General features: G+C 41.2%; 1 protein-coding gene across 18 annotated transcripts in view; it reads left to right on the plus strand.

The window, feature by feature from the left end:
• The window catches only part of AKAP13 (A-kinase anchoring protein 13), a 208791-nt gene that overhangs the window by 155226 nt on the left and 31755 nt on the right, over window positions 1–21810 (plus strand). For 10 of the 18 annotated variants that reach the window (XM_026791324.2, XM_026791322.2, XM_026791326.2 and 7 more), the window contains 8 exons: window positions 1220–1566; window positions 4634–4687; window positions 8007–8069; window positions 10385–10562; window positions 11122–11230; window positions 15273–15398; window positions 18942–18984; window positions 20469–20574. In XM_026791324.2, the coding sequence (XP_026647125.2) occupies window positions 1220–1566; window positions 4634–4687; window positions 8007–8069; window positions 10385–10562; window positions 11122–11230; window positions 15273–15398; window positions 18942–18984; window positions 20469–20574 (1026 nt within the window). The remainder of the gene's footprint in view (window positions 1–1219; window positions 1567–4633; window positions 4688–8006; window positions 8070–10384; window positions 10563–11121; window positions 11231–15272; window positions 15399–18941; window positions 18985–20468; window positions 20575–21810) is intronic. The other 8 variants (XM_026791328.2, XM_074549216.1, XM_026791331.2 and 5 more) reach the window with 6 other exon arrangements.

A 21810-nucleotide genomic window follows, 5' to 3' on the forward strand; every position in this document is an offset into this window, starting at 1 on the left:
TTTCGAAGAACAGATTTTGCATACAGTTTTCTTCTGCCAAATGCTTGCTGACAGCCTGCAGCCCCTGGGGCACTCAGCTCCTGCCCAGCCCCCTGAGCCCACTGTGTGAGCACAATTAACCACCAGGGTTTTGCTGACTGCCCTGTGGTGTATGGCCTGACAGAGCACTCTGCCTGTTATTATTTTAAATGATACAGGGCTCTGCAGCAGGATAAATTGAAACTTCCCATGTCAGTCCCTCAGGGCAAACACCATTTCAGACTGGAGGTGATGTCAGAGAGGTGCTTGTGTTTTTTATAGTGGCCACAGGGAACGAAATATCTTCTGGGGCTGTATGGTCAGCATGTGGCCTCTGGCCAGAGAGAGCCAGCTTGGCTTCTGCATACTGCTTTGGAGCAAACTAAACCCCAAAATTACAGTATGACTCAAAATCTCTAATACAGGGCAGCAGTTCCTGTAGAACAATATTTTTCAGTGACAGTTGGATTTGAAAAATGCTGCAAACCCTGGTATTAACTTTCTGCTTAATGGAAAGTAATTGGGGATGGGGAATTAAGCTTTTTTTTTTTTGGTCTGTTTTCTGCTGCTGAGTAATTCTCCTTTTTGTGTGGCATGGTGCAGTGGAACAGTGTGTTGCCCTTGAGCTCTACAAGCCCATCCCAGTCCCACAGGAGAGGCTGGAATTTGTCATCAGGAGTTGTGATAACCGCCTTCCCCATTACTTGCTCTCAGTAAACCTTTGGCAGTTTTATGGCACCTTGATTGATAACAGGTTTAGCCAGAAATGGGGAGAGGAACAGGATTTGCTGTGCAGGATGAAATATAGAATTGGGGAGAGGAAGGCAGGCAGAGGATCTGAGCTGGGTAATGGCAGCCAGGGTGGAAGAGATCACCCTGCAGAGCATTTCAGGCTCTTTTGAAACCAGAGCAAAAAGTCTCAGTTCTATGATGGTTAATTTACCACCAACTAAGAATTCTCTCAGCTTGTGTGAAATACAAAATATTTGCATTTATTTAAAATGTTAAATGGATTTACTTCATTGGAAGTATTCAGGGTCAGGCTGGATGGGTTTCTGAACAACCTGATCTGGTGAACAATGTCCCTGCCCACAGCAGGAGTGTTGGATTAACTGTTCTTTAGAGGTCCCTTCCAATGCAAACCAGTCCATGATTCTACTTTTATTTTAATTTCAAATTATTTGAATTTTTCTTCCCCCAGCAGCCTGAAGAGGAGCAGTCTGCCTGCGATGTCACCAGCTCCAGCTCCTCTGCAGACGACACCGTGTCCCTGGAGAGGAACTCATCCCTGGGCAGCGACACGTCCCTCCCCTTCCCACCCGTGGGGAGCTTCGCCCAGCCCAAGGACAGGCACAGCCTGGATGGCAGCTGCACCAACATGGTGTGCTCAGAGGGAGGAGAGAAGGAAGAGGAGCTGGACAGTATCACGGACGTGCCCACGCCCTCGTCCGTCCTGCGCGGCTCCATGCGGCCGCTGTCCCCTTTCCGCCGGCACAGCTGGGGGCCCGGCAAGAATGCCACCAACGAGGCAGAAATCAATCAGAGGAGGTGAGTGAGGAGCTGCTTTGATTTGCTCTGCACGCACTCATGCATATTTATCTGAGCTGTAAAGCTGGCGTGATAAAACTGAAGAGTTTATCACGTCACTTTTGATTATTTCTTTTTCGGTTTGAAGAGGTTAAGACAATCTCCTAATGTATGTTTGTTTGGTTTTTCCTAAATTAACTTTCAGGATTAAAGTACTTAATACCTACAGTGTGCTTGAGCTTTCCAGAGTAAATGGAATTACCTCGGGACAGGTCTTCCATTAGAACTGTCACCACCCCTTTCTGTACAAAGGAATTATTGGAGTGTTAAATGTCACTGACCACAGAATAAACATGAACATTGTTGCTCTGATTGTATTAAGGGATAACACAGGCACCAGGGTTTAAAAAAATTCTGTAAAAGCTCTTCATAATGGTGAGATGGGTCCTCTCTGTTTCACAGAATTGGTTCCCCCTCAGTCCCTCATGGACAGTAAGTTCCACCTAACTCATCACTGCTGTCCCTGGTGTTGTTCAGGAAGATTTGAAGGAGAAGTTTTCCTTCTGTTCTTCCAGAAGGTACAAGGGGCAGAGGTGTACAAGCCATGTGAGCGTGTCCATGCTGGTGCCAGGTGACTGTGGGAAGAAAAGTTGCTCAGTCTCCCGTTTCAGTGGGGAAGGAGATGAAATAGAGGAAGATACACACCAAAAAGTAGTAATTGGTGTGAGGTTCCCTGCCATGCCATGTACTGTTCAGCATTTGGGCTGTGGGGTGCTTGGGGCCAAACCCTGTGTATTCTGAGCCCAGTGGAGGTTTGGCCAGTGTTTTTAATGTGCTTTAATGCTCTCAGAGCAGTCAGTTGCTTTAGCAGGGTCAGGGTGCCATATCCTCCCTACAGCTGCAGGCCCAGGTGTGCAGGGCAGTGCCACTCTCTGGCTGCCTGTTGTGTCATGGCAAACATTCTGCTGTGAACAGAAACAGAGCCATTGCATGTGGGGCTGGATGGCATTAAATTAAAACTCACCACTCACAACGGGTTCCTGAAAATTCTGACCCCTTTGGATAATCCAGGGAGAGGCAGCAGCCTCCCATCAGGAATGTATGCATCCTTTACACACAGCGCCTGTGGGTATAATTAACGGATAATAATTAGTTAATATCACCTTCCGGTTTTAAAGTCAATGTTGAAAACCATTCAGGATTTTCTAAGTAACATACAGTGAAAGATTTTTGTTGTTGTTGTTGTTATTTAATACTGTCACCTTTTTTGGGCTTCATTCCTGGCCCCCAGGTAGTATTTAAATAAGTTAAGAAATCCCCATCAGTTTTGAAAAGCAACAAAAGAGTCAGTATACCTGCATGTTTGTGACAGAATGATTCCATAAGCTCATAAACTCATTTGGGGAGATTTATTTTTAAGTGTAGGGCCTGATGCATAAGGATTTCTGAAGGTAATAAACTGCATAGCTGGCTATCACTGCTGACACTGAACAGATGGGGTTAAATTCTCCTGCATCCCACTTTGGAGGCTGTTTCTGATATGGGAAAATACATTCACTGCAAGTGTAAGAAAATCTGAGTTAAAAGAACAGTAATTCTTCTCGTATGTTCTTACATTCAGCTGCAGCTACATAAGGATAGCTGTCATGTAGGGTAATTAAAAAAGAAAAGCTGGGTGGGTCTGTGGAGCTGATTAGATTCATGTTTGTTTTTATGCTTCTCTTAGAAAGGAATTTGGATTATTTGCTGTGTTGTTTTGTTCTTTTCTTTGTTCTTTTCATATGTGGCTGTTGTGATGTTGAGACTCTCTCGTTGCTTAGTGAGAAACAACAAATACTGAGGAAGGGAAATGCTAACAAGTGACTTTCACTCAAATCAGTTAAATTTGGAGTGTTTGCTTATTCATTTATTTCACATGCAGTAGATGCTTTTCCAGTAGAAGGGGAAAAGTCCTTCCTTATTGCAACTTGACTTTTGCAAACCTTTGAAGCGGTGTAGCACTGAGCACAAGCCTTGGCTGAGGTTTGTCCTGCTGATGGGCAGGCTCTGTGCTGCTCCCACCACCCTTTGTGCTCCCTCCCCTCCTCTGGGCACCCATGGCACTTCTCTGCTCTGTAGGCGAGCAGCTTGCCCTCACTAAATGAGGAGAAAAATAACCAAATAAAGTGTAATTGCCACCAGAACCAACCCAGGGATCAGAGCTGGGCTGTGCAGCCAGGAGGAAGAATGGGGTGACAGAGTGCACCATCAGCTGAGCTCTCAGAGGTGCTTCCTGCCCCAGCAATGATTTGCAGCCCCTGTCCACAGCAAAAATAGTCCAGACTTGGATGACAAAGATAGCTAAGTCAAGTTTAGATAGAGGACCCAAAAAGCCTACAGAAAAAAAAAATCAACTTTTTGTAAAATGTGATATTTTCCCACTGTAATGTGTTTTCTGTTTGTAAAAGGGATGAGTGTAAAAGTTTGTTCACAGAAAAGATAATGAAAAAACCCCAAAAATGTGGAAAGATGCTCAGTTCCCCTTCGCTTCCCATCTCTCCTCAAATGCACTTCACAGATAATCCTCATGTCTGCATTTTGCTATTAAAAATACAAAGAAAACGAACAAGGCTGCACAAAAGGATGTTCATCCTTCAGTTAATTCCTGACATTCATAGCAGATTTGAAATGCCTGTCTTTCAACAAAGCTGCAGTGTATGGTAAATGTCCAGGCTGGGCAGAGAAACACCCTCATGTTTCACTGATGGATTAAGCACTGCAGAACTGGAGCTGCTGTTAATCACTATTGCTAACAGCTTCTGTCAAAGTGTTTGGCCTTATCTAAACTTTAAACTGACCTGACTTTGGCAGCAGCAAAGTTGCAACATGGTCAATACCTGTGCAGCCTTCTTTCTGTACAAAATAAAACCAACCAAAGTCCCAATTTATTTGTAGAAGAGAGACTCATTACTTCCTTTCATATTCCATTTTGTGTTTTCCCTGTATGTCCATTCCCTCTGTCTGTGTGTTGAGGATATTATTCCTTTAGCTGCCATTTGTTTTTTTTTTTCATTCAAGCTGCTGACCATTCTCCATGATTCATTTTCAGTTCAATGCGAATTCTGGGGGATGGTATAAAGAAGCCTCCCATTCATAGGAGAAGGTACAAAGCCAACTAATGTGACTAACTGTTTTGTGTTTGAATGTCTACTAACTCCATCTTCTCATGTTAGTAAACCTGTGGTACCTCTGGAAGTGTTGGCATTGGAGCTGTGCATCCCACGTGGCTGTTTTCTCTCTCCAGTCTGACCCATGGGCCCCACAGAGCCCATGCTTGAGCTGTTTTCTCCAGGACATTATGTTAATGATGAAGAGAAATCTCAGATATGATTTTGTTGGCCTTTGCCATGTGTAAGATTTGGAGTTGATTAAGACAGTGGTTTACCTGGGAGCACATGTGTGATTTGGATTTAAAGCACATCAGAGACTCCTGGCAAGACTTGCAGGAGGGGCAGCTGGGAGAAGGGATGGGTCAGACACAATCTCAGACTTGGGGAACACTGCAGATCTGCAGCTGGTTCAATTAAATGGCTTTAATTTTGCTCTTTTGATGGTTTTTATAACCATCTTACTAAAAAAATAGAAAATAAGGTGTGTTTTTCTTTTGCTTCCATGTGTTTTCCCTCTCTAAAAAACTTTCAGTTTTTCATCCATCCCACAGATAGGCAATTCCACTCATGTTAGCTTTGCATTGACTATTAGTATATAAAAAAGGATACTTAATTTTTGACGCAGCAGGTGTGGACTGTCCACACATAGACATTTTAGGCTAAAGAAAAAAGAGAACTTCTGTCCTTCAGTGGTTCAAGCTTGTCTCACCTGCCATAGCCTGTTACTTCCCCTCCTGTGCCAGGTTATCTTGGGATTTCACTTCAGCTGAAATATGGATGGGGTGTGTACACAAGCTACCACATTCCCACATGTGAAAAGAATGGTGTTATGGCCAAAAAAATCACCGTGCCTCACCATGCATCAGCATCAATGAAACCCAGCAGCACTGTACAGTTCAAAAGAACATTCTTAGAAAAGAATTTTTTTTAAAAAAGGCACAAGGAAGAACATGCTTTTTTACTTCTAAGAAGCCTCTTCATTTGCACCACTGCAGGAAGCAGTGCAGTGCTTGACTTCTCAGCTCATGCAAATGGTCCTATTTTTATCAGTGTTCTATTAAGGCTCCTTTGTAGGAGCTGTGTTATTATTTAGAGTCAAAATATCTGAAACACTGAGCTTATATGTAGAATAAAGAAAACATCTAGAATACCTAGTCATATCTGAAATGTGTGATAATCCTTTCATAAACACTTTCTCACTTTTTCTGGTCTCTAAACCATGTTGGAATCATCCTCTCTAACCCCACTTGTGGAGCAGGAGCCTGAAACTGATTCCAGCTGTTCATGCTCTCCCACAAGGCTGATATAGATAAAAACTCCTCCTTTTCCTCCCCAAGCTGTCTTCTGTAAAGGAGTTTTGTATGCTGTGCATTGATCTTTTTAGGATTTTAGGGTGTTGCCAACAGGCTGTGGGTGGCTCCCCCGCAGTACTGTGGTTGTTCTGCAAGAGTGCTTTCCACAGCTTTTGCCAACAGATCCCCTTCCTTCCTTCTCTGAGATCTCAACACTTCCAAGCTTCCTCCTACATATGTAGGGGCTCCTCTTCTTCCCTCCCCTGCAGTTTTAGTGTTTGAGTTCATCTCCATAATATGCCAGTGGTCAGGAACAGAGGCATCTTTTAAAGTGTAGTGCAAACATTGCATGATTAATGAAGAGAATCTTCTTTCCTTCAGTTGAAAAGGGACCACACAGATTTGAGCGTCTTTGAAAAGCAAGGGGACATCAGGATATCTCAAAGGGTCCCCCAAGTGCTCTTGTGGCCACAAGCAGATGGCCTGGGGAATCATGTGTGACACCTTCCTTGGGATGCTTTCTCTGCTGCCCCTGAGCAGGTCTGAGTGACCCTCTGGGAGGCTGAACCCAGGCCTGAGAGTGCAGACTGTGTGTGATGGAGGTGGGTTTCCTGTAGCCTGGACTTGGTTCCTCTATGATTTTACACAAGTATTCCACACCCCACCAATACTTAAACATCTGCCATTGTGGTTGAAGTGGGTGAGGATGATGAAGTACTTGGAAATACTGGCATGTTATGGGAAGGAATGTTTTCATGAAGAATGTTTATAGTACTGTGCTGAGAGCTCCAGGTGAAGCACACCTTTTGGGTGTGTCCTCGCCCAGTTAATATCCTTTATAAAACAGTCAGCAATTATCTGAATTCTGCCACTGAACACCCATCCAGAATGTTTCCAATTGTCAAACCCTTCCAGAATGTTTCCAGTGTTGCAGCGTGTGTGGAAACAACATGAGATGGCATGACATGATGCATTCAGTGGGTTCAAATCTTCGTCTGTGCCCTCAGAGGCTTCTGGCACTCGCAGTTCCTTGTCCAGGAAGGCTTAAATCTGTTCTGTCCTTTTCACAGGCTCCTGTCGTGGAGCAAAGTGTGCTCTGGCCATGTCCCCTCCTTGCATGGATCTCAGACCAGGACCTGGGAGCAGGGCTTGTGCTTATGCAAAATTCCCTTCAGACAATGAATGCTTCCTGAGCAGCATTTTCAGGATTTAGAGATCATATAAATGTCTTAGCTGACAAGAAGATGGATTTCTCTGTTTCTGCAAAACCTACAATGGGGCCATGAGCTAACAGACAAAAAATAGCAAAAGCAGTCTAGAATAACAACCAAAATATTTACATTCTTCATTTGCATTTCTTATGTCTTTCATGATGCAACTTTGGGACTCTTTTGGGGAATGGGAGCTGAAAGGTTTTTTAGTTAGTAGCAGTCTTGATTTAATCCCAAGTTAATAGTAAGATTAGCCTGTTTTTTTCTTCCAGCCTCTTTCACTGACTGTGAAAGACTGTGCAGCATTTAAGAATGTGTCTTTCTCCTTATTTTTCCAAGCCTAGCCTGAGGTTATTAATATTTCTGTGGAGGGGACTTACACCGTGAAATATCTGTAAGGGATTCTTTTTCTGATTTGAGAATGCGAGCTCCCAGGAAAATACTAATAATTACTAACACAGTGGTTGTGTGTGATTACTTGCAAATTGGCTTTGGTATGTTTTAGCCTTGTTTTTCCCAAAATCCTCCCTCTCCACAAGGAGTACTTTCCCCGGTACATTGTATACTCACTGATGGGGTCAGTTTGGGGGAAGTGTGAGCTGTCCTGCTCCCTGTTCAGTGGTAACCTCGGGCATTTGGGGCACTGTGGTGTGTTTGTTCAACCAGACATGTGCTACTGCATTATTTCTGAGTTTGCTGGGGTTTTTTTTTAAGGTATGTGAGAGTGAGTCTTTTAGCAGTCCCCGTGTTCCATAACAATCCGATAATCACTGCCCTTTTCCTTTCTTTGCCTCTTTTGCTGTTCCTAGTTTGAGCTGGTGTCCCTCAGGCGTACAGTACCTTGCCATGGGTCCTGACTTTACTTGTAGAAGGTATGGTATGAATAAACATGCAGCAGCACAGGAGCTCTGCAAACACCCCTGTCGTCAGCTTCTCGTGCATCCTGCACTGCTGCTCTGGCTGAAGCGCGCACGTGTTCGTTTGCTTGGTCTGCTTTTTCAGCAATTACTCGTGGGAGTGGAGCCTCAGGGCTGGGCTGCAGGTGGAGGTGGTGGCTGCTTTTCCCCTGGCCTCTGGCAGTGAAGAGGCTGCACTGTTGGGTTGGGCTGCTCTGTTCTGTGATGGCTTCGAGCCGTGGTTTCTTTCCTCAGCAGTGATCAGAATGATAATTGTGACAGCAGCAAAGAATCAAAGCAAGATTAAATATGATTCAGTACTTCTCTGTTACCAGATCAGTCTCATAAAGGGTTTAAGTTCACACAGACTTGCTCTCTGTAAATTGAAAGATCTAGGCTTTTCTTCAAGGAGACTAATTGTGTAAAACCTTCCCTGAAAAAACCAATCTGATCACCACAAATGAAAATTTCCCAGACTCTTAAAGTTTGCATCTTCTGTAGAAAGTCCCAGCACTGATATTGGTGTTTGCAGGTGACTTCTTTACCCAATATTGTTTGGAAGCCAGTCCCCCAGATTTTATGGCTTTATAGCTTTTCTCTAGCAGTTTTTGCTGGTTGTGGGTAGAGCTATTAAAACTCTTTTTTCTGAAGAGTAGATATTGAGAAGGAAACCTGCCCTTCATGGACAGTTAGTTGTGTTTGATATATATATGCCAATCAGCAAATTACAGACCAGTATCACTGATAACTATTTTATGGGCTAACATTTGCAGGTTTTAGCTAGTTTTGTCACAAGTACATGATTTTTTTTTCTCTACTGTGTAGCATCATTATTGCCACCTTGGAATGTAAAAAAGAGATATTTTTCCATCCTAAATAATTAGTAGAAATTCGACTGATTTCTACCTACAGGTGTTTTAGAATAAACTTTTAAATGCCTGCTGTTGATACACATTGATGAGTCACAATCTTGCTAAAGCAGATTAAATTATAAATGCTTCAACCACTCTTTTTTTTCTCATTAATTACCATGGAAAAAGGTTTTTTAAATTACTAAATCTTCTTATTCATGATTTATTGCAGTTTTTGCTTTCAAGGTGCATATTTATGAGCCTTGTAATGCTTCTAAGGGACTGCAGAACATTAATCACTGCTATGCAAGTCTACCTGAATTTAAAGCTCCTTTGGTTGTTTAAATCATCTGTACAGCCTGTAGTATGTTTTCTTTTTCATGTGTTCCATGTCAGCTTGTTCACCACAGACGTCATGATTAGCCTCGGGGTGGGTTATAAATCCAGGGTAGGGCTGGCACTTAGTGAGTATCAAATCAAACATTGGCCACGGATCTGTGCTGCTGTCCTGGGAGGGGAATCTGCAAAGCTTCACCCAGTGAACCCACACTGGCATTTCAGTGGATTTGTTTGGGCACGAGGAGCAAAAGAGTCAGAAGCAGAATATTAGAGCAAGATTTATCAGATTAAATAGTCCCATGTGAGACAGGATGTGTTTTGTATAGGTGAGAAGAGAGTGTCACTTGTCTATCAGCATCTGTCTCTACAGAGTTTGGCCAGATGTTTTATTTCCAACAGTTCTTCAAGCAAAAGTTTAGTAATTCATTTAGCTTTGAGTTATTGCCAGCTCTGCTGAGCAAGACCTAGCTCCCTCAATAGATGATAAAATAAAATTGATTGGGTGATGGAAACAACATTTATTGAACTTAAAAACAAAACTACAGCATGGGTAAAAGAGAAGCCACCTTTGGCAGAATAAATGACGTTATTAGTGCCAAAACTGTGCAGTGTCAGGATTTAAAATAGATTCAGAGGATGTGGCTGCAGAGATGAGTGTTACAGCAGCTGGTGTGGCTGTTGGGAGGGGTATTGGTCCAGGACAGGCAGCACCTGGTAGTTTGATTTGGGTGGCTTTATTCCAAGGGAGAGCCTAATAAAAACCTATCAAAGAGACTATGTGGAAATGCCAAAATCTTTAGAAGCGGTGTTTCTGGATTTTCCTGTGCACCACTCAAAAAGAATAAAAAAAAACAGTAGGAAAGGCAATTGACCAGGAGTTTCAGTGGTTGTTCAAGCAATGAACAAACCTTTATGTCTCATTAGAAGCACAAAGGTGTTGCTATTTGCTCTGAAGAAAAAAGAACATGCTGAGGAGTAACACCTGCCTTTGCCTGCACACTTCAGTGCCTGCTCTTTGTTTTATGTTTGCAGGTGCTCTGCGCTCACAGACACTGGTCCCTGAGAGTTTGGCAGCACCTGACCTCTGTGCTTTCTCTTTAGTTACAGCCTAGAAGGCCTTACTGGGGACTCTGGTGAGAACAAGAAGCCCTCTGCAAACCTGGAGGCTTCTTCCCTGAGCTCCAAAGACCTCAGGAGGAGTCCCCTTGCCAGCAATCAGTCCCTGGTCCTGCTCACTGAGGAGCTCGAGCAAGGAGAAATCAGAGACTACAACCACCAGGTAAAACTGTCCAGCTACTGTTGGGAAATGCTGCATCAACATTTTGGAAGTCATTTTCCTAAGTGACAGTCTTGCAAAGGCTTCCGCTTTACATGTACATATACATAATGTTCAAAATCTTTCATCTTTAACATGGAGAAACCTCCAGCTATTTTAAATTTTCTGCTTCATTGCAGCAACACAACACTTGTGTCTTCTCTTGCTTAGAGGAATGGCATTTTGGGGGAACAAACTGCTAAGCATCAGATTTTTTTTTGTCATATTGAGCCACAGCCTAGTTTTGCTGAAGAATTGGAGTCACAACAACAATTTCCATGGCCATGAGAGAATTTTAACAATATTTGATTTTTAATGCCTTGCAAGAAAATCAAGCACACATAGTCTCTGGGTTGCATAATTAGTTGTCTGACACTTAAGAGGCAAAACAAAATGTTGCATTTCACCTGAGTACTGTTTCAAAGTGAGAGTTGCAGTAAACATGAGCCCTGAACTGGGCTCTGAAGCTGGGATGGTTCTGTCATTCCTGACATACTCAGCGTGGTTCTGTTCTGTTCTGCAGGTGCATCAGACATCACAGCCACAAGGATTTAACTTCTGCACTTCTGCTGCTTCATCTCCACTGACCAAATCCATGTCTCTAATGTCAATTAGCAAACCAGTGCTCGACAGTGAGTAATCCAGTTTTCCCTTATCCACTTTGTCATCTGTATAATTGAGTATATCTTGCTTTCTTCCCAAGGCAAAATGTGCTCCTGCCCGCTCCTGCTTCCTTTATTACATGAAGTAAATGTTTCACTGCTGCATGGAATTGTGGGTGGATAGGCAGAATTCATTCAGTTTAGTTTTGTTCTTCCCAGTGTATCCTTGCTATTTTCTTTCTGTTAGGTTTCCTTTGTGTGGGTTGTTTTTTTTCTTTCTAAATTAGACTACTGGTATGAAAACTATGATTTATTGAGTTTCTTAACTAAAAAAAAAAAAAGGATCTCATTTTGCATCCTTTCACCTTTCAGAGTTTCTTCTTTTGATATCAGGTAAATTCTACTTGAGATCTTTCTTCCCTGCATCTAGATTTTTTTTAAAGCTGATACATGGGAATTTGAGAATCCATGTCTTGATCTCTTTGGAGGAGTTTGTTGCTATTCATTCTGAGTTAAATATTTTGGAGCAGTTGGGTGTAATTTATTGAATCTCATTCCTGGAGAAAATAGTGAAAGATGATTCTATAAAATTTTCCAGTTTAGCTTAATTGAAGCGATAACAAGCACTTAATTTTGCAACTTAGCTGAATTGATTCTTTCAGCTGAAAAAGTCATTCAGAAGGCTGCAGCTGGATGTGCTTTGGATGTATTACACATGTTTTCATTTTATTAATTGCCAGCCAGAAACCCTATTGACATTTTAGCTCATGTCAATTAGTGATGGTGTCTGATCTTTCTTCTTTAGTAATGTGATTCTCTCTTGCAAAGGACAACAAGGTGCTTTAAGAAAAGTGTTTTATTCATGGAAGAGGCTTGCTGGAGGAAGCTCACAGGCATTGTGCTTTGTAGGAAATGGTTTTAAATTCTTCACCATGATAATTCCATGATTAATAAGGATGTGGCCTGACAGATGTGTCCCCCAGCAGCAGTAACCAAACCAGGGCAGCTCTGTCCTGTGGAGAGACCAGATCCTGCCCTCTGTGGTGGCACTGCCTCTTCCCTCCTTGGACTGAAGGTCCTCATTGTTGTTTTTTGAGGCAACCAGTTTCTCTTTAGAGGCAACCAGCCTCTGACCAAACACCAAAAAATTTGGCTGGCTCCCCAGAAATGAGCTGAGGAAGCCTGGATGGCCAAGGCTGTTAAAATGTCCTGTGACCTGGCGTTAAAATGCCATGGAGGCTTGATTATCCCATCTCCTCCTAGAGCCAGCGTGGCCACCCTGGTCCCTGGAGAGAGAAGGAAAAGAGAACATGTGGTAACCTCTCCAGAGGGGCTGTGGGCAAAGCAGCAGGGTTAGTCTTGTGCTTTGAGGCAAATGTCTGTGGGTTTGGGACACTCAATGAAAACATGACTAACATTCCTCTGAGCTTTATTTGCTCAGTCATTAATTTGTGACATTTTTATAGGAAGGTGGTTTTAAAAAATCAGAACATTTGAGGGATTGATGCAAGCATCCAAAAGGAATAACGTGGAAAATTTAGCTCACGGATTTTTTTCCCAATCCTGACACCTTCCTGACTACAGAAACTTCAGTAAATCATCCAGAGAAGTTGTGGCTGCACCATCCCTGAAGTGTTCAAGTCCAGGTTGGATAAGGCTTGATACCTGCTCTAGTGGAAGGTGTTCCTGCCCATGGCAGAGGGCTGGAACTGGATGAGTTTTAAGGTCCCTTCCAACCCAAACCATTCTATTATTCTGCTTTTATTTTATAGCTTTGAAAGAGGAACAGTGATATTTTAATTGTGACCATAGGACAGTTTGGTGCCTCTTACAAGGAGGTCTTAGTGTATAAGCTCCCTTGTGTCACCTGGGTTTGATGTTCATGTTTTTCCAGCAGGACACTCGAGAGTTTTGCAAGAATTGTATGGAAGTGAATTCTAGGACAAATTCAGTTCTTTATTCCACTTGCATAATTTTGTGGTAGGTGTTTAAAAAAAAAAAAAAAGACCCTGTGATCCCTCCAAATGTGTGTTTCTGAATGGGAAAAAAGCAACATGCTGTGCTCGAGAACTTCAAAAACTAAATCCAGATTAATAAACATATGGAGGGTTTTCTATTATTTTACTGTTTATTGTCATATGTGCTGAGGCAGGAGCAATTTCCAAGACCAAGTTCCTAGCCCACACTGCATCTGATGTGTCAGATGTTCCAAGAGCTGATGTGGCCATTCACAATGTTAATCCTTCAGCATTTTATAGAGGGAGGTCACAAGAGCTGTTGGCTGGAGTGCTCGGAAGAATGCTTTTAGGGTTGGAATAGCAAATTTCCAGTGTGGAGCACTGTTATAAAGCCAGGAATTGCTATAAATAAAACCACTGAAATGGAAGTTGAACTGTGCTGGCAAAGGTGGTTCAATTTACAGTAAAGTATTATTGTTCATCTTGACTTTTAGTCTAAATAGACAGTAGACTACAGAAGAAAAAGTCATATTGCCTAATTGTGTTCTTCAGGTCTGGAACACTAGAACAACTTCTTCAAAAGGCAGTCTAAACAAAACTAATGCATGGGTCTTCCTAAAAATTTTTCCATTTAAATGTCTTTACTGTGCCCATTTTAGTCAAATTGCCTGTAGACAATTGGCATTTGTGACTAATGGCTGGAGGAAGTGTTATGGGGCATTTGTTCTGCATTGCTTTTGTAGCACTGGCTATTCCTTGGACAGTGTTTTTATATTCTGAATTCAGTTTTGATGTATGATACCAGCCATGCAAAAAACCCTCCTTGTACTGGCTGAAAGGCCATGTTTTATTCAAAGAGAGAAATAATTGCTTTGTCTTTCTCTTGGAAGGTTAGTACTGATAAAGTTTTTAGCCTGTTTTCCCTGTTCTGGAAGTGAATTGATGTGTCCATGGACTAGATAATTAAAAGTACCTGAATACCTGTGCTGAAGATGTTTAATGTAGGTGCTTAAGTAGGACCCTTGTGTTTAATGTAGGTGCTTAAGTAGGACCCTTGTCACACCTGTCCCAGGGACAGGGGTTCCTCAGCCCTGTCCCAGACACCTTTCCTGAGGTCACACAGATGTACCATGTGAGCAGTGGGTGTCCAGCTAGCAGCTCAGAGGTTTTCACCTGTGCTTGTATGAAGAGAAGGTTTGAGAAATAGGGCCTTTGGGAATCCAGTTTTAATGAAGAATGGCTAGCTGGCTCCTAATTGTCTTTTCAGAGACCAATACCTAAAAAGAATTGTTGAGAAGCTGCTGCTATGCAAGGGCTGCTCTTAAAAATAAATGGTGGGATATTTGATATCACAGACTTATTGCTAAGTTTGGCACAATGTTTGGTAGGCATCTTCCAGGCAAGGGCAGAAGAGGATGTAGTGGGCTTTTCTCATGTTTAGGCAGTTTCTTTAAAACAAAGACTCCTAAATTTTAAAATAAGGCAGAAGAGATGCTTGTTTTTTCTGTTTTATTGTGGAAGAAGAGAAAGGAAGTGTGTCTTCTTTTTAATGCTGGAAATTTTGAAGGGCATAACATTATCAACATTGTTGATTTTTATTTTTTAGACATAGAAGTGGCAAGAACCTCCCCAGGTAGATAAAGGCAACACTTCAGATAAATTGTCCTTGCTAATATTTGGTAGCTTTGTTGTATCATTTAACTGCACAAAGCACCTTCAAACAGATACCTTGAGTTGTTCTAGTTTGACTCCATGGCAGTTCTTTCACGGAAGCTGATGCCCTTTGTCCAGAGGTTCATTTTGTTGTTGGTTTTCTGTTTGGAAAGATAACTACGTATAGTTCTTCACTAAGAGATCCTATAAAAAAAAGTCAGCAAAAATAGGGAGAGACTGGAGCCTTGAGCTGTGCGTGCAGTGAGACCTGTGCCCTCTGAAACTTGCACCCTCTAGAATTTTCACATTCTCAGTTGTTTCTTGTGCCTTTCTGGAGCCAGCTGCTTTGCAGACTTTTCCTTTGCTTTGCTTTTAGTTTGCTTTGGCTGCTTTCCTCTCCTTTTTATTATTAAATGCATTTTCAAGCATGCTCTAATGTCTGCTGTTAACCCACTTCTCAGCCCAGGGCCGGACTCGACCATCGAGACGAATCTCCTTCTCCTTCAGCATCTCTCCACTCATTCCTAAGTCTAAAACTCTCTTTTCTATTGGCTCTTCTTCCAGTGATGAGGAGGAGGAGTTGGATAGTAAGTAATCCTTTTCTGTGCAATGCAGCCATAATGGGTGGAAACACAGGGAAATCTGGTTTTTTGCTTCAGACACTGGAATTTCACCTTGCAAACATTGAACTCCCTTTCCATTGCATGATGTCTAACAGCATTATCTTAGTCCTGGATCTGAATACTAACTAATGGCAGAATTTAAAGGGTTATTAGCCAAAGAATCTTCTACATCAGCACCATCACATCTTACCTGGTTAGTTTTAGTCTGTATCCGTGTGGCAGATATAATCACCTGTCACTCTGAGCAGCAAAATGATCTTTACCTTTTTACTAAAACCAAAATATTTGCCTTGAGCTTGTTGCAGGGCATGGAGTTAGCAGAAGAGGTGCATCCTTGCCCTCCATAGGTGACAGTGAGTGCATTGCTCAGTGAAAGAGGAGGACAGAAGCCCTGTTTATTAAATTCTGAAAATCTTCAAAGCAACTTCACAGTTCCCCTACTATGCAAAAAACACAAATTGAAGTCAAAGACCTTCAATCCTCAGATGTTCATATCTAGGTCCTGAATAGTTCTGTGGGAAACAGGTGAGAGTTCCTCAGCAGTTTTTTTTTTCCTCCTGCAAACTCCATTGCTAAAAGCAGCTCAACTAAGGCAGAAGATTGAATTAAAGTAATTTAGACTTGTCTTGTTTTGTAAAATAGGCTTACCAAAGATTATTCAAAATGCTTCCTATTTCTTAAGCATGTTTTATTAGACTGTTGAAATAAACCAGACACATTCCTTGTGTCCTTGCTGGGATGGGGGAAATTGCTTTCCAGTCCAATAGATTTTGATTGCTTCCTGAATTTAAAACAATCTCCGCACTATCCACGTTGTACATATCTGAATTCTCCTCCTTTCCTTTCCTGTCTTCACTGTGGGTTTGTCCTTTCCTTCAGCAAAGTCCTGTGCCCAGGTGTGATATTATCACTTCCATATTTAAGCTCCTTCCTTGTTTCTCTGTCCTTTTCTTCTGCTTTTAACAAAACCCACAATTCATGGTCCCCACAAAGTGAACTGCAAAGACACAGCTCTGCATTCATGTGATGCTCCACAGTAAAAATATCCTTAGGGAAACTTTTTGGTGGAGTTTTTTTGTTTGTTTGGTGAGTTTTGGTTTTTAAGCATTTGGGTTTTTTTTTTTTTTTTCTTTTAAGCATCTAATACTTGATATTCATGTTAGGGTATGACAGTTTTAGAGGATATTTGTAGCAGCCAGTATTTTTCTTCTCTCCCTCAACAGTGCCCCTGTTAACAATGATCATTTAAGATTATGTCAGATATTGTCTCAAACAATGATATTGTTTTCTTTACATATTTGAGGATACTGCAACATGGATTTCAGATGGCTGGACAATTATTATGAAGCCTTTGGATTTCTTGAGCCACAAAAGTTTAATTATTGACAGCATTAAGGCATTGCAAGCTGGTTTCAACATCATAGTCCAGTCACTGCTTTCTACAGAATGGATCTTGATTAATTATTTGAAGTCCAGCTACCATATGAATTAATTTTTGTGGGTGGTCCTTAAAAGGTGTTCAGATAAATACAGCAAATTTTGGCTGCTAGCCCAGGTTCATTGGGCATAGATAGGAGTTCTGGCTTTTGAAACAAAAACTTACTTCTTTTGTGAGTTCTGAAGTAAGATTTCAGTTTTGTTCCTGATCATGACAGGGAACAAAAAGGTTATGAAAATAAGCTTTCCTTCCTCTGTTCTTCTTCAGAAACATACCAGAAGGTGAGAAGATGTGTCTTTTTCTATGCTTATTTTTCTGGGGTTTACAGCTTGCAGCAGTGTTGATCATGGGATGTTATATTATAATCTAAAACATGAAATCATAAACAGACCTTAATTCTTCACTGGATCCATTTTGCCTGCCAGCACCAAGAATCCCCCATTTTTAAGCTGAAACAACTATTGAAGTAAAAGATAAATGATACATAACTGTAGTTCTCATGCAGTGTCTTTTCTCAAGTTAGTGAAAAGCAGTCACAAATATCAAATTATTGCAGCTCTTCATTCAGTGTTTGTTCACATTTCTGATATTAACTGCAAAGAAACAAAAAGATTTGGGAAATACTTAAATAAATACAGTCAAACTGATGAATCTTCTAAAAAAAAAAAGGAAAGAGTAAGGACGTCTAACCCAGTTTAAAAGCAAGCTAGAAGTGAAATGGGAACCAGAGTTACTGGAGCTTTAACCAAGGATTTGGGAGTCTGTAAATTGCTTATGTGATCCTAGTAGGCAGTTAGATTTTATATTATAGTTTTATATTATAAAAATAAAATATCACTATTGGAAGTGGAATAGTAGACTTCATTTCATACATATTACAGTTTTACTAACTTTGGTGTATTTGGGATAAATCATTAATGAGGTGAAAGATTTTGCAAGGGAAATATTAACACAGCTCTCCAAGCAGGGCTTAGGTAACAGGGTATGCCTGTATTTTAGTTTCTCAATATGAAGAAATTATATTTCTGTTTCAGACTCTGTTGGCACTTGAATCAGTGGTTAGAAAATCTGCATTTAAAGCCTAGTATTGCATGCACAGTTTTTCCCTAATGCTCTTATTGCTTTTGGATAAAGGGCCATCTTGGCCTCTAATGGCAAGTAGCTCTTTTGCATTCACGCTTAGCATTAAGGGAATTTGAGCCAAAATAATGTTTTTCTTGCAGTATATATGCAGGAGCCTTGTAAGGTGACAGTCATGCTGCTTCTTGAGCTTCAGATAGGGCTGCAGACAGTGCTTGTATGAAGGTTTTTTTGAGTCCTGGCAAGGCCAGTTATTTCAGAGAGAGCCCTGTGTCCTGGATCATTTCATCCTGATTTTTCAGTGTTCTTCAATGGTTCTGGTAAATGTTGTCTGCTCCCAGATCTGCTCTAAATGCATTGTGCAAGCAGGTTTCTTGGGCAGAGAGAGTTGGTGCCTCTGGCAGGGCTTCAGCTTCGTGTTGAAATTGAGCCTTTCCTCAAGCAGTGTTTCGTGACGAAGCCCCAGGCTGGTAACGTTTCATGGAAAACAGAATAAGGCTTCCCTTGTTTCCCTTACTCTTTATGAAGTGCCTCAGGATTTTGATGGGAAAATGAACTGCAGTTTTATCAAGGAGAAGTTTCATACATGAGACCCGGATGTGCTGTACAATGGATCCTTTCTAGTGGAGTATAAATAAAAGCATTGTGTCAGAATGATTCTCATTTATACCTATTGTCATTGAACTGGCAGTTCTGTTTCAGCCACCCTGATTTACCAGCAAGTTTAACAGTTGCATGGTCTTTACTTAATAGCTGAAGAGTGATAAAAATACTAAACAGGCTTTCACCACTGCATCTAATTTGAGAGCAGCTAAAGATACAGGGAATAAGCTTTATCCTGAGCACATGAGTTCTGTTCTAAACACCCATTTCTGGAAAACATTTCCCTTTCCTCTTGAACCATCCCAAAATGCAAACCGTGTTTTTTGCAATCAGTGAGCTAAGGTTGCAGTCTAACCTGTACTCCCCTCCTTTCCCATCTTTTGCAGGTACACAGTCGTTGGGCGGCTCCATGGGCTCCTCTGTGCAGAGGTACAGTATTGCAGAATATGCACAGTATATACAATGCAGTATTGCAGTATATAAAGTGCAGTATTGCAGTACATACACAGTATATACAGTACAGTATTGCAGAATAAACAGTGCAGTGTTGCAGTATATACACTACAGTATTGCAGTATATAAAGTACAATATTGCAGTATATACAGTGCAGTATTGCGGAATTTACAGTACAATATTGCAGTATATACAGTACAGTATTGCAGGATTTACAGTATTGCAGTATATACAGTACAGTATTGCAGGATTTACAATACAGTACTGCAATATATATAGTACTGCAGTTTCTACAGTACAATATTGCTGTGTCCTGGGGACACCCTGCCTCTGCTGGGGCCACTCCTGCACTGGGCTCTGCCCTGGGCACCCCAAAGCCTTCCAGGCACCAGGGTACTTCAGCTGAAAGCAGAAGTTGTGAAAATTAATCCTGTGTCTCTAAAGGCTGAAGAATGTTTTAGACCACAGAATATGAAAGTCTATTCTAAGTCTCATATCTTTACAAGGCTGTTTATTCATAGCTAATAACATCAGATTATGCATTAAAAATTTATTTGTTGATTATGCATTATTGCAGGGTATTGGTTTACCCTGAGTTTTATGTTACACTAAAAGTAGTTCTTTCTGCCTGTGGCTAATTCTCTCTGTGTCTCTATAACAAAGGCCATGTTTTTGTATGTTCCTTTCCATCCTTGCAAGTTGCACAGTGGAGAAAATCTTCCTGGTGGCTTTCAAGGTGCTTTCCTGGAGGAAGGATGTTTGTGGCACTGGGTATCTGGTTTCTGTGCCACTGACAGCCACTTTGGCTTTATTTTGTGACTCGAGGCTCTTCACCTCTGCTGTCTTTTTCTCCTTGATTTAATTAGTATTTGTGTTCTGCTTTTGGTTTGTGTTGTACTTAATATTGACAGACTATGTCATTTAATGCAATAATAGTTTCCTTATTCTTCTATCAGAGCTGAAGAAGTCATAAGCTTGTGCATACAAAGGCTGGCAAAAGTTATCTGTGATCCTAAAAATTCCTAAATTAATATACATAACCATTGTGGTTATTACTTAATATTGGTGTTCTCATTTCTCAGGGGAGGCTTTGCAGACAGTGTGGTTTCTGTTAAAGGCATTCACTGCCTTTTTATAGTTCATTAGATGCCTTTCTCTGGAAGGAATTGGTTCTTTAAAGCATTAATGACTCCTGGTTATTTGACAGGGGAGCAGCAGAGGGTGCTATGGCATGGCCTGCTTCAAAACAGATATGAGGATTCCTTGACATTTATCTTAAAATGAGTGGATTGGCATTTTGTCTTTACTTTTCCTTCTCTGATAAAACACCATGAAGCACCTGGACTGCATTGGCTAATAAATGCATTTGTCCTTTAAAAATAATCTCTCCATTTAATAGATGCTTTGGGAAGGAGAAAAAAAACCAAAACAACTTTTATCTTTTTTTTTTTTATTTTAGCATATCTGAAGAGAGCAGCAGTGTCTCTGCTGGTAAAGGTGTAACAAAAGTCAGCCGCACCTTCAGCTACCTCAGGAATAAAATGTCCAGCAGCAAGAAGAGCAAAGTAAGTGCTACTTGTGATTTGTGGAATGCTCACAGGCAGCAGAGATGGGTTCTGTGTATAAGTCTTTGCCTGAATTTCTTTTTTTTTACTTACTCCCTCCCTTCCTTTTAGTTTTATTTAAAGGATAGGAGTGTCTGTGCGGTGATAGGAACTGGCTCCATGGGAAATCTTAGCACCCCAAAACTGAGCCCAAGGACAACTTAGTGAGGCTCAATAAGGCCAAGTGCTGGGTCCTAGATTTGGGTTACAGTGACAATGCTGGGTCAACAGTTGGACTGGATGATCTTAAAGGTCTCTTCCAGCCTTTATGATTCTATGTTTTCACTTATTTCCCCAGAGAGAATAAATTTTGCCCTGGCATGAGTTAGGCTTTGTAGAGATTAATGAGTTTAATTTTTACAGAACCTGAGAACCTTTAATAAAACAAGGACAGGAGCTGTAAGAAGGGACTGGTTGCCGAAGGCTGTTTTGCCTTCTCATAATTTTTTTACTTTTGCCACAAAGTTCCTGTGCACTACAGGAGAAGTTGCTCAAACAATGATTTTAGTGATGGCCAATATTTATATTTTTCCCTTTTATCCATCCTTGAAACTGTGAAATTTAATTTGCTGTAAGTTAAGCCCTGAATTTCCTGGGAACAGTATTGATTACAGCTGAATTTCCTGGGAACACTATTGATTACAGAAATTATTACATTAATGCTAAATCATTCACACAAATGGGCTGTTGTTGCTTTAGATTGTCCCTTGAAGATTAATATATATTTGGAGATTTTCTTGGCTTGGTTTGGATCTTTTACTTGAATCTCACCTCGATTCATCTGTCTGACAGAAGCTCAGAGCACTTTGCTGTCTTGTTAGGTGATGCGTGGTTAATGTGTTGGTAAATACTGTTGGAAGGCCCTTGAGAGGTGTGATGACACACAAATTCTTGTTATGGATCTGTCTTTCAGGATAGCCACAAGTGGCTCAGAGCTGCTTCTGAGCAGCTTTAGGACAATGCTCTTCTCTGCTGCAAAGTGCAGTGTTGAAAAATTAAATCTGTTTACATAGAAACCTCTGTGCAAACACCAGTGAGAAGTCCAGGAGCATTTTGCACAGACTGTGAGTGGGAATGGAAGTTCATTAACAGGTTCTTGCACCTAATGTGAGTAATCTCTAAAGCAAAACTGAAGAGAGAAGTAAGAGATCTGCTTGGGACAGAAAATATAACTGCAGTGCTTTTAGACACTTGCTC

The sequence above is a fragment of the Zonotrichia albicollis genome, chromosome 11, assembly GCF_047830755.1.
Source record: "Zonotrichia albicollis isolate bZonAlb1 chromosome 11, bZonAlb1.hap1, whole genome shotgun sequence".
Taxonomy (NCBI): domain Eukaryota; kingdom Metazoa; phylum Chordata; class Aves; order Passeriformes; family Passerellidae; genus Zonotrichia; species Zonotrichia albicollis.